Consider the following 13,235-nt stretch of genomic DNA (forward strand, 5'->3'; position numbering starts at 1 on the left):
GGAAGTCTGACGACCCTGATACCACCATGTTATGAGGAAGCCCAAGTTGATCATGAGGAGAAGCTGTGCCAGCAGAAAGAGATGACCCAAAACAAACCTGGACATAAAGAAGCTTTGGTGACCCCACCTCAGGCCTCCTTGCTTGATGGACCCCAAGAAAGAAGTTGATTATAATACTTCAGAATCAAGAAAGAAAATTATTTTAAACCACTAAGTTTTGTAGTGGTATGTTACACAACAGATAGCAAACAACTACCTTGACTTTCAAGATATGGGTCACAAGGTCATGGTGCCTGGGCCAGATCTCACTTGCAGACAGAATTTGGCAGGGCGGGGGTGGGGTAGGGGTGGAGGCTTATTCAGTATTCTAAAAATTCTAGCTAACATTTTCTACCAAAACCCAAACTTTTATGATGTCTGTATTTTTCAGTCATCAACTTCACTCATTTAATACATAATCTACCAGCCCTCTGTTCTTAAATACATAAACCTTTCACTAAGAAACCAGAGCAGTTCATAGCAGCACAATTCACCATAGCTAAGATTTGGAAACAGCCTAAGTACCCATCAGTAGATGAGTGGATTAAAAAACTGTGGTACATCTACACAATAGAATACTACGCTGAGGTAAAAAAGAAGGAGTTCTTACCATTTGCAACAGCATGGATGGAATTGGACAGCATTATGCTAAGTGAAATAAGCCAGTCAGAGAAATATAAATATCACATGATCTCACTCATTTATGGAATACTAGCAGCCCGTTTGCACGAAGATTCGTGCAATAGATCTTCATTCACCTGGCTGCTTGCACCAGTTTTCTGCTGGCACCAGGGACCCAGGCCTTGGCTGTGGCCACCGCCTTCTGCCTTCTTTCAGGGTCAGGCTTGGCCCCAGGCGGCGACCTTGGGCTCAGCCGCACCCAGCGTCCCTGCTAAGGATCGTAGGAGCCGACCCCCTGGTCATTGCCTGCGATCCGTGCAGGCTCCCCGCTGGTGCCCAAGGCCGGGAAAGCCTCCGCCCGAGGCTTTCCTGGCCTTGGGCTCCGCCGCACCCCAACGTCCCTGCGACGGTTTCCTGGTGGGCGTGGCTGGTGGGCGTGGCTTGTGGTGTAGCAAAGATACAGTCAATTTGCATATTACTCTATTATTAGGTAGGATAATGAACAACATAAACTGATGAACAAAAACAGATCCAGAGACAGAAAAACATCAATCAGACCGTCAAACATCAGAGGGAAGGAGATCAACCAAAGGACTTCTATGCATGCCTGTAGTCCTAACCAATGGACACAGACAACAGGGGTTGAGGGCATGAATGGGGGGGATGAGGGTAATGCCGGGATAAGGACACATATGTAATAACTTAATCAATAAAGAAATTTAAAAATAAATAAACAAATAGAAAGAAACCGGAGCAAATGATTAATACACTATACAATTAAATAAAATACCAGTGTGATGACACTGTCTGATTATGCTATAATACAGAATGATGGGAAAATGCTACAAGTCAAAAGAATTTTCATCTGGAAATACTAAAGCATATATATATATATATATATATATATATATATATATATATATATATTAAATAATAAGTAAAAAAATTAATAATCAATTATTTAGTTTAAAATATATATATATATATAAATTTACTTCTACCTTGATCCAAATAACTTCTATCAGATGATAGATCATAGCTTTGACTGTATTATTTGAACCAGAGAGAAATAAACAGACACACACTCAGTAACTCTAGTAAAAACATTAATTATAGAATAAGTTGGTCGAGTTACATGTTTCTAGACCACCTATAAATAGCCAAAGTTCCTTTCAACTTTCAGTTGCCAATATCTTTCCTTACCCAAACCAAATCTCAATTACTCAACCACAAATTATTTTAATGTTTTATACCTCAAAAGAGAGAACCATGCCACAGCTTCCTAAATATGATACTGAAAAAGTTGTTTTAGAATCCATTTGAATTATATGGGAAGCTCTTCAGAGCAGGAATTCTTACATTTATCTATTCTAGGCTTATCGTTTACACCCAGCAAAGCTCTTCACAGCTGTTTAGTCAAAGTAGATACTTTTAAAAGTTAAGAAATTCCGTATTTACATATCCTAAATGTCTACCTAACCTACCCAAATCTCTTTCTAGGTAGGATTTTAATTTTATGCTGCTCATCAACAATATATGATCCCTACTATTTGCCTCAAAATATGGATGGTATCTGACAGACATTAGCATGGAGAGATACACCAGATCCCTAAAGCCAAACCACCCAAACTTCAACATTCTTTTTAATGTGAATCCCAATATTTTTCTACACACTTCCAGTTTCATAGCAGCAAGATGTTAAGCCATTTATTTCTCAGTTTATTACATTAATTACATCATATTTTTAATCTGATTCAACTAGGATAGCAAGACCATATATCAATTTCCACCTCCTTAAATTTTCCAAAATAAATGACGCATCTAGACATGCCTAATCCCTAAGGGAGACAGGCATATTTAGGAGATGTGGGAGACGTGTTTATTGGGGTTTGCAGAGCTCCCTGGGAAATACATTGTACTCAGAAAGGTAAAACTAGAGGCAGCAAAGGACACAGCACCTTCACTTCTCAGTCCACAAAGGTCCTGAGAGGCAACAAAGAAATATTGAAAGATAACCCCCAAGTTAGTTGAAGATTTTATTTGGGTTTGAAACATTTATTTCTAAGAATGTTATTGGAAAGTAGTTATATAGCAGCAATGCCACAAATAAATGGTGCTTGGGGTTTCTCTGGCTGGTGAAAAGAAATCTATTAATCCATAAAATGTCACTATTGGAGAATTTACAGCTCCGTGGAATTTAAGTATAATTTCTGCTATTTTCCCCCCTATTGAATGCATTTCTAATTGGCATATGTCTCTCTTCTGCCTCCAGTTCAACTTCCTCTAGATACTCCCAGGGAAAATGTCCCCAGTCTCAGAGGAGGAAGCAAGCAGGCTGCCCTTGTGAGCCATTTGTATGCAGGAGTTGCTGAGTTCATAGCAGCTTCAAGTGCAAGATGTGGGGAGGGCTTTGAGAAGAACTGGAGAAGTAGACAGTTTCCTAGCTCAGGGCCCAATGTGCTTTAGGCATTCAAAATAAATGTATTATGTATGATATAGATGAGGAGGAAAATCAACAGCTCCGTTTTCAAATGTGTGCACTACACGGGAAAGGGGGTGGGGCACAGGGATCAGGGGAACTGGGTGGGGAAACACATCCCCCCAGATCTCTGCCATGGATATCACATCCAGCTTAGCCCTGCTCTATGAAACAGCACTTCTTGGTTATGAGATCAAGAGTTGTTCATAAAGCACATAAACATGTTGTAAGGGCAACAAAGGTGAAAAACTATCCTTCCTTTAAATACTTTACTTTAGTTACAGTGATTACTTTTACCTGCAAGAATTCAAATAACCTAAAGTCAATTTGCTCACTGAAGAACACGAAGAAATAATTTTTTCTTGCTCTATGTGACATGATTTTCCATCTTATTAAGAGTACAAATGATTTAGAAATTTACATCTGCCCAAACTAAACTATGAAAAGCAATTCAAAATAGGCACCTGAGCCTAACATTCAATATTTTAAAGCCCTTTTTGGTATTCTTGGTAATCCTATATAATAATATAATAAAGAGGTAATATGCAAATTGACCATCACTCCAACGCACAAGATGGCCGTCCCCATGTGGTCAAAGATGGCTGCCCCCATGTGGACACAATATGGGCACCACAAGATGGCCGGCAGAGGAGGGCACTTGGGGGCAACCAGGCCTGCAGGGGAGGACAGTTGAGAGGGACCAGCCCTGTAGGAGATGGCAGTTGGGGGGGACCAGGCCTGCAGGGGAGGGCAGTTGGGGGTGACCAGGCTGGCAAGGGAGGGCAGTTAGGGGCAATCGGGCTGGCAGGGGAGCAGTTAGGCATCGATCAGGCTGGCAGGGGAGTGGTTAGGGGGTGATCAGGCTGGCAGGCAAGCGAGCGGTTGGGAGCCAGCAGTCCTGGATTGTGAGAGGGATGTCCCAGATTGGAGAGGGTGCAAGCTGGGCTGTTACACCAGGCCTTAGTTATTGAAATAAGCATATTCTGAGATATTTTTATAACTCATTTCACAAATGTTATTTTTAAAATTAAGACATTATACTCCATGTATATTAAAGCAAACATGCTCTTCCACAACCATTTACAAATCAATCTCAAAAATCTGACAGCCCTGAATCATCATAGAAAATTGTTGTGCTTTATATCAAGCACTCTTCTAAGTACAGCACATGTATTAACTCATTCAAGACTTATAAACTCTTGAGTAAGGTATTATTGTCCCCAGTTTGCAGAAGGAAAATAAACTGAGGCCCTACAACATTAAACAATCTGTCCAGGACTCTGACCTGGACAGCCTAGCTCCAAAGTCTGTGTGTGTAATCACTACACCCCACTCCCTCTCACATTCATTCACTCGGTCCTTCATTCAAACTTTTATTAGCACGAGAATTCTGGTTTGGTGAAATGTCTAGGGAAAATTTAAGATATTATATTGAAAAGGATTTACAAAAATATTCCTCATCTGTATATTTTTTAAAGTCTCCAAAGCTCCATATTTGATCTTTATAATTAACTTTGTGAGGCAGACAAAGCATTGTTATGCTCATTTCATAGGTAAGGAAGCAGATAAAGGTGTGTTTTTACAGCTTGGCCAAGATGCTACCTTCTTTCTACAGGCTGCCCTACCCACTGATTACTTAAAAAGACCCCAAAGACCCACAAATGGTCAAATCATGGGCTGTCTGATGCAGCTTAGAAAGATTCACTGGCAAATATGATCCCCCTTCATAACTTTGAAGTTAGAAAACAACAATACGGGTCTGCTGGCTATGAGACCTAAGACGATAGAGGGCAACAAGGCTGAGGCAGCCATTAAGAGACATGCTCAAGCTCAGACTGATGAGATTATAAGGCCAGTGGACTGAAGAATCTCAAAGAGAAAGCAGGCATGCCACATGGCCAGTCATAGAGGGAAGAAGACAAGCAATGTTTTCTTTCCCTATGACCCAGATGCCTGCAAGAAACCTCATTCTCCCGAAAGACACTTTGCAGCTAAAAAGCAACTACCAAAACACATGTGTAAAGGCAATGACGTTTCACACTTCCTTTTAACACAGAAATTTAGATTCTTAGGGGACTTGAGTATGAGAAAGACTACAGATGTCACACTGGTCACACACGTCTCCATGGTTTCTGTTTATTTCTTGCAAAAAAAAAAGGGGGGGGGGGTGGAGGATAAACTTGGCCAGCTCATAGATCACAGCAGCAATCACAGAAGTTAAATACTTTCAACAGTAAAGATTTTTTTTAATAAAATAAAAAAAAATTTATCTTCAGAGTTACCCACACATCATCCCTTTTGTGCCCTCTGCCCTAACTCACTCCCAAGATCTTTATTCATCCCCACTCTCCTCCCATAAGGAGACTTCTTATTCTCTACCTCTTCTTATCAAAAGAAAAAAATGACATTAAATATCAATACCAAACAAAGGCAGCTAAGGGAGTGAGACCTCACTGATGATCTATGACCATGGAGCATAGGGAACTTCTACTTCAGACAAGTGTGGCCTTGGCCTCAGAATAGTGGGGTCTTTTTCTAATGTGTGAATGATGCCCATGTTTACAGCTAACAGGGAATTTATATATATAAAAGGCTAATATGCAACTCCCTCAGGAGTTGGACCGGGAGACCGAGAGTTCGATCACTCACTATGACATGCGCTGACCACCAGGGGGTGTCACAGAACGAAGGAAGGCCCTGGCCACAGCCAGAAGGCCCCCATCGGCCCTGATCGCCAGCCAGGCCTAGGGACCATACCCATGCACAAATTTCATGCACCAGGCCTCTAGTTTAAAAATAAGAGGGGGGAAAATCATTTTACTGATCCAATTATTAAAAACTATTTAAGCCTAAATGCCATTCAATCCAATAGCAATCAATTGTGCATCATTAAAGGCATTCATTTTTATGAGTTCATTCTGCTGCAATAGTCTTAAAAGCCTGATAAATACTAAGAACTTAAAACATAAAAAGAACAAACATAAACCTTTAAATAAGCACAAGCCCCACTTAGAAAAGAGAGAAATACAGTGCAGGCGGACAAAGAAAGAAGTGGCCATGGGATACAAGGAAAAGTTTGCAGCAGTGTTTTGGGGGGAGGCATGTCTTGAGATTTATGAATCCTTACATATGAAAGGCGTAAAGATAACGTAAGTTCTTTACATTAAGATAGCTTTAAACAGGCCCACAAAAATCACAAGCCTCACAGATGAGGGCAGCTAAAAGTCAAATAACATAACTAAGTAAAGGTAAGACCTGCCCATTTGGAATACCGGGTGTGTCTTTTCACAATTCAAGAGGAAAGTATAGATAAGGCTTCTAAACTGTATGATAAAGAAAGTACTTTTCTATAAAAGCACTCCCATGTCATGAAATGGAGGAGTAGGTTGATTCAGAAAACAGTAATCCATAGATAGGTTAAAAATGATTTGGTCACCAAATCCTATAAAATTAGAATGAGAAAACATGCCCTAAATTCTAAGGATAAAAAAATAAAAAGACATGTAACTTCAATTATTGCATAATTACATTGTAAAAAGTCATAACCATCCCCTCCTTCACCAAAAATATTCATAATTTCAGATAATACACAAATTCAGAAGGAAAAAACTCTACTCATACTATAGCACATAGCTGTTGTTGTATTTTAATGCTGTGAATTTGTATAAAAATTGACTAATCAAGAACAACAATACCTTTTCCTTAAAGCTCCTCTCAAGATGTTTCTGAGTCGCATGTCCAAAACTGAGCTTCAGATCTTGCCCTGTCTACCTTCCCTTCACTCTGGAAGTCTTCCCGATCTAGATGAATGGAGTTGCACAGGCCAAACCTTGCGACAGTCTTTAACTAGGCTCATTTGCTCCTATACCACAAACATCAGGAAATCCTACAGGCTCTACCTCCAACATAGTTCATGCTCACCACCTCCACTACCTAAACAACTGAAACCTTGGCCCAACAAGCCGCCACCTTACCCTCCTGAGTAGTGTCTCTTCTTCTACAGACTACATTCAACAAAACAGCCAGAGGGACCTTTTAAAGCCGAGATATGCTCTGTTTCCCCCATGTTCAAACCCCTCCCCACTCACTGGCTTCCCATCTCACTTGAAGCAAAATTAAAAGCTCTTTCCCGAACTCTTACCCCCATATATCTACAAGGCTCACCTGCTCGGGTCTTCATTTTCCACCCCGTGCCCTCCTCTCCCAACCCAGGTGTTTGCTTTCATTGTAGCCCCAGCTCCTAGACAACTGTCTGGCACACAGTAAGAGCTCAGTAGTTACATGTGGAATGACTGAGTGACCGAATGGTTATGCTTACTCAGTAAGTTGTTAGAACCCAGAAATAGGTAAGCCTTAAAAAGTCAAGAACTAAAGCTAAGTATATGAAGATGGCCGTCATCTTCCATTTGGCCCCTGGGCAGTGGTAGTTCTTAAAGGAGGGAACCATGGAGGCTGTCAAAAGTGGACCCAGCAACATTCCATCTTGCCCTAAAAGTCAAGGTTTGCAGGCCTCAGTGTGGCCCACCCATGCCCCAAGGCAGGCCTGCTAACATTAGTTCAACTTGTAAATGTGGCTCTGGTTCAAAAGGACACTTGCAAGGTCTTTCAAACTCCAAGGACTGAACTTTTACATGATGGTTAATTTTCAGTTATGCCATTTTTAGTTAAGCACAGAGATGACAGCCATATTTCTTTACACATGACAAAACGTTTATGAAAAAGTAACATAATATTTATGTTACATGGCGCAAGGCTCCATCATTTCCTTCCTTTCCTTTACCTGGTGTTAAGGACAGAAGCAGCTAGCTAGGAACCAGGCACTGTTTTGTGGGCTTTGCATGGATCATCCCACTTAATCCTCCCAATGAAGGGAGAGCTGTTACGAAGTTCAACTTAACAAGCAGAGAGTTAAGACTTCTCTAAGACCACACTGCTAACGAGGGCAGAGCGGGGATGTGAACCCAGGCAGGTTGGCCCCAGAGCCCAGAGTTTCAGGATGTATGTCACGATGACATAGTGCCTCTTGGTTCTGCTTATTCAGCACAGTGGCACATGTGGTCAACAAAACAAGACCCTGCATCACGAATGCTATAATTTATTCATAAAAGACATTTTTTAAAAACCTCATATATCAACTACAGTTAAGTCCAATAAGAAGGAAAATATCTTTGATGTCAATATGTATCAAAGTATTAGCTAAAATGGATATTAAGCAAACAAAATAGTTTTTCTTAAAATGACAGGAAAGTCAAGGGAGAAGAGTAAGAATAGACAAAATACACTATTCTTGGAAAAACTGCTTTGCAAAGGTAAACATTAAGTAATCTCCTTGAGCCCTGGTCGGGTTGCTCAGTGGTTGGAGCGTCTGGCTCTTGAACTGAAGGGTCTCAGGTTTAATTCCGGTCAAGGGCAAGTGCCTCAGCTGCAAGCTCAGTCTTCCTCATGGGGGGCCAAGGGGTGAGAGGGGAGAAGAGTCGATGGTGAGAGACACATGGATGGCCTCTCTCCTCTCTCTCTCTCTGTCTCTCCCCCTCCCTTCCACTCTCTCTAAAAATCAATGCAGAAAATAGCCTCAGGTGATGATTAACAAATAAATAAATAAAAATAAAGTGGTTTCTACAACCGCCATCCCCAAATATTTAAAAAATAATAATAAATAAAAAGAGATCTGCTTGAAAATAAACAGGTAAATAAAGTCTTATAAATATAGCTACTCATAAAGTGGTTTCCTTTGTAAACATTTGACTGTGTTCAAGTCAGAAGAACTAATATTAGCATGTTTCTTTAAATCCTAATGTTTTAAGGAGAACATGTGACCCAAAAAAATTAAAAACAGGATTCAGTAAATATTTGAGAGGCTCTAAGAGTAGGAGTAATTCTTTTACTGGCATCTAATGAATGTTTCCTGATGGAGAGGGATAATGCAATAGAGGGAATTTTAGATGCACAGATAACTTACAAAAAGATTAATTCCCTACTATCTCAGCTTTTCCAAAGACCAAATAAAATAGGACTTGGTAAGGTAAGGTTAAAAATCAATCACTTTCTATAAATATCCTTAATCATACATATAGTCCTTTACACCTTTCAAATGGCATATACATGAGTTCATCTTATTAAACTAAAAGTTTTATTAAGTTCATCTTATTAAACTATAAGTGTGATTAACTCATCAAAGCTCATATTATTTTGAAGAGATGAAATCTTGCAATTAGCCAAGTTAGATTTCTGCACTCCCTCCAGTAACTTTTCAATAGGTGGTAGTGGGGGTGAGGGTAGGGGTGGGGAGAGGTGGAGTCAGAAGAACAGAATCTAACTTTTTCCTCTTTTTAAGAATTTTGTTTGGGTTTGGTTTTGCCTTCTGAGGAGCTTGTTTTAAAATAGGCATCAACCATCAACTCTGTATCTCTGAGCAGCTTCCCACTGGCTGACCAACCTAGCCAGAACCAAAGTCCTATACATTCCCTCCTCCACCACCAACTTCAGCAAGTCAAATTCTGACCCCATCCACCCTCAAATCACTCCTCCCTCCATCCACTCCCTCCCACTTGCACTATCTCAACCCTTCCAGGCTAAACAGGGTACCTCCCAAAGTAACACTAAGCTTATCTGATAAACTATTCCACGCTTAAGGGGAAAAGCGACTAGGGACTGGCTCTCCTCACTCCTCCCTGCCTTTCCTCCCAGCCCTCAAACCAGAGCTCCCATCTTCTCCCAGCCGACATAACTGTCCCTAGGACTCGAATTCGGTGGTGAGATTTGGGGTCAGTAGGGACAAGCAATATGGCAGCCAGCAGGAGCACTCTGTGTGAGCAGTGCCCAGCCTGCCACATCAGTGCCTCCAGATGCTGCTTTAGCATAGGCTGAGAACGGCCTGTTCCTCTCTCATGTTCTCTCAACCCACAACAGGCTGCAGAACTACCAACACAGGATAAAGCCTCTAGAACTGGAAATGCAGCCCCAGGCAAAGGCCTAGACCCACAGACCTGCGACGACCTAATCCATTCCTGGGGTTGGCGTCCTCAAGGTGAGAATAAAAAGTCTGGCCTCACTTCCCTAAGGCTCCTTCCACTCTCACAGTAAAGGTCCAAGATGCAGCTCAGCTCCTCGGGCCACCCAGAGGAGAATGTCACGGGAAAATGTGCCAGGCTTGCACAATTCTGGCAATTTTGACGGTTAAAGTGGACTCCAAGTTATGAAAGGCATGGGGCTGGTGTCACAGACTGCTTACTGCTGATAGGTTACATCACTGTTCTGTGAAAGATAGATGAAAACACTGTATGATCTCACAGAAAATACTTAAAACAACAGAAAATAAAATGGTAATATGCCTGAGGCCCAGGAAGCAGCTCCCTCTGGTCTTTGGAAGTGAATTCATTCTCAATGGAACACACACTGTGGTTGCTACAGAAGAAAAGTTCTGGTCAGCCTGGGTATCTCAGGCAGAGCATGGCAGCCAGGCATTCCTTTGATTTGTACTCCCCTCCTTCCCCCCCCCCCCCCCCAATTTGGGGATTTTAAAACAAGTGAAAGAAGGCATTATTTCAGCTTAAGGCATAAGCATAAGTCAGTCACATAAGAACAAAGGAGGTTTTATTATCACATTGAACGTCATGAAGGAAACGTGCTTGCTGACAACTACTGTAGTGTCCTACACAATCAGGTTAGCATTTGCTTTTTGCAAGCGTCCAGGCCAATATTTACCATTTCTATCTAAGGCTGAGGTGAAAAATATTCGGATAGTGAGAAGGTCATTAAGGGAAAGAAGGGAAAAAAAAAAAAAAGTCCTTGAAAACAGAACAAAGTACACAGATAGAGAGAAAGGTACTCCGCACCTCAGTGGTCTGTGGAACATTTGTCCTTTCCACCTATAAAGTGATTTAACATTAACCACGTTTCTCTGGCCTCACTGTACTATCTCCCGACAAAAACTCCTTTTTGAAAGCCCCCACCCCCACACACGCACACACCCAAATCCACATACACAAAGAGAATATGAAACATACTGCCCCGGGCCAGTGTCTTGGGCTTTTTGCCTAAGAAGTTTGCTTTCAGCAAGGAGAGAGGAAAGAAAAAAGAAAAAGAAAAAAAAAAAAAACAGACTCTAACAACAACAGCTTGTACAGTGAACAACCCCCCCCCCCCCCCCCCCCGCTGTTGGCACACTTTCCCAACTAACAGTTCCAGCGCTGAGCCTTGAGCCCATTCAAGAATTCCCCCTCATAGGAAGTGTTTCAAATATAGTCATTTGATCGTTCAGCCTTTGCAAATGCACCTGCTAAGCAACAAGTCTGACAGCCACAGCCTCGGCCCTCCCTCCCCATCTTCACCGGCAATTACACGGGCTGTTTCAGACTTGGACTAGATGGGATGCAAAGTTCACCAAAGCCCCGCCACACACTCCTGCAGCGGCAGGCGGTCAGCTTCCACCTGCGGAGTCCCTCCTCGGTCCCCGCACCAACTACCCTGTCACTTCTCTCCTGGAGCAGGTGAGCGGGTTTTTTTGTTTTGTTTTGTTCTCTGGCTTTCAAATGCCAGGGCTTACCTGGAGGTGGCTTCCTCCCCTCCCTGGCCATGGCTCTCCCCCACGGCCCGATCCTTGCTGCTGTGGTGGTAGGCAGTCAGCACGACTCCCTGGGAACTGGAGAGCCAGCTCATGGTGAGAGAAGGGGCATAATTTCTGCGATCCTGACACTGAGACGGGGAGTGAAGTTCCTGGCTCGCCTGGCAACTCCGTTCATTAGCATCGGCCAGCTCCTCCCCGCGGAGCCAGCGATTCACACGGGAGGGGCGGGGCCTGTCCCCTGAAGGGCTGCCTGGCTGTCCAATCGCAAGGGCTGTGACTCAGTATTGTTTCAACCCGGGGCCATTCCAGCGAGAATGCTTTAGTTAAGAGATAGAGGGGTGGAGGATTACTTGTGGCCACCACCCAGGAGAAATTCAAATCTGGTTCAACTGCCGGGCTGTAGACGCCTCTCCTCCATGTAGGTAAGCAGAAGCCGTCTGGGCTAGGAAGCAATGAGTTGCCGCAGAGACTTTTCCCCTTCCCAATTCCTGTTTCCATCTGATCATTTCTGCTGCTTCATGTAATGTGAGTAAGGGCATTTCTTAACCCCTTCCAGGCCAGCGTTAAAATCCACCCTGGCAGAAACCAGTGAACCTGCTGCAAAACTGTGCAATGACAGGTCCCAAGAAAGACGTCACCTCTTGTGTCAGGTTAAAATGTCACAAAAATGATTGTGTGCCCTGCAATGTTGTCTTCTTTCACATAAAAGTCAATGCCAAGTTTCAAAACACCTTTCAGTAAAAGAGAGAGAGAGACCTATCTACCAACACTTAAATGAATGCTATTCTTGAGAATAAAAACAAAATTTAGCATTTGTTTAGCACCTACATATGAGGCTCCCTATGCCAGTATTCAGTGTAACCCTGTATCTCTCTATCTTTATATCTCTGTCAAACACATACCCTACATCATAGATATTGTCTGTATTTTGCAAAGTATGACAAAAGTGAAGCTTAACATACAGGTTAAGTAACTTGTCTACTATAACACAATTGCTCTGTGCCAGAAGCTGGGTTTGAACAGAGTTCTGGGCTGAATTCCACTCTTTTTTTTTTAACGAGCATGCTGTTCTTTGTCTTATAGATGAGGAAACAAGCTCAAAAGTTATGAAAATACAAGACATGTTTCTGTTCTTTCTCCCCTAAAAAAAGTCTACTCTCTTCTTTATACCTACAAGTCTAAGTTGAAGTGGATTATTATTGATCTATCAAAAATTCCTCATGAACAACTTTTCCAAGTCATCATTCCATAAGCATACTATTTACACTTTTTTCATTACTTAAAATTATCATGAGAAACAGACAGTGTGGTGAAGACCTGGGGGCGGGGGGGGGGGGGGAGAGAGAGTGTAGAAGGAGGAAGTGGGGACATCTGTAATAATGTCAACAATAAAAAATAAACTTTAAAATTATCATGAGAAATAATTACTTTATAGATACACACACTTAAAGTATTTAAATTTATTTTTTAATCCTATCTTTCTTATCTTTGGGAACTGTCATTTGCAAAAGTCTTCCTTTTAAAAAAAAA

General features: G+C 41.9%; 1 protein-coding gene across 1 annotated transcript in view; it reads right to left on the reverse strand.

The window, feature by feature from the left end:
* ARHGAP18 (Rho GTPase activating protein 18) overlaps positions 1-11,852 on the reverse strand; it is a 125,108-nt gene extending 113,256 nt beyond the window's left edge. The window contains exon 1 of the mRNA XM_079780406.1: positions 11,685-11,852. Coding sequence (XP_079636532.1) covers positions 11,685-11,797 — 113 coding nt within the window. The 5' untranslated portion in view covers positions 11,798-11,852. The remainder of the gene's footprint in view (positions 1-11,684) is intronic.
* Positions 11,853-13,235: the final 1,383 nt, after the last annotated feature.

This window comes from Cnephaeus nilssonii (assembly GCF_951640355.1).
Source record: "Cnephaeus nilssonii genome assembly, chromosome: 9".
In the NCBI taxonomy this organism is placed as follows: domain Eukaryota; kingdom Metazoa; phylum Chordata; class Mammalia; order Chiroptera; family Vespertilionidae; genus Cnephaeus; species Cnephaeus nilssonii.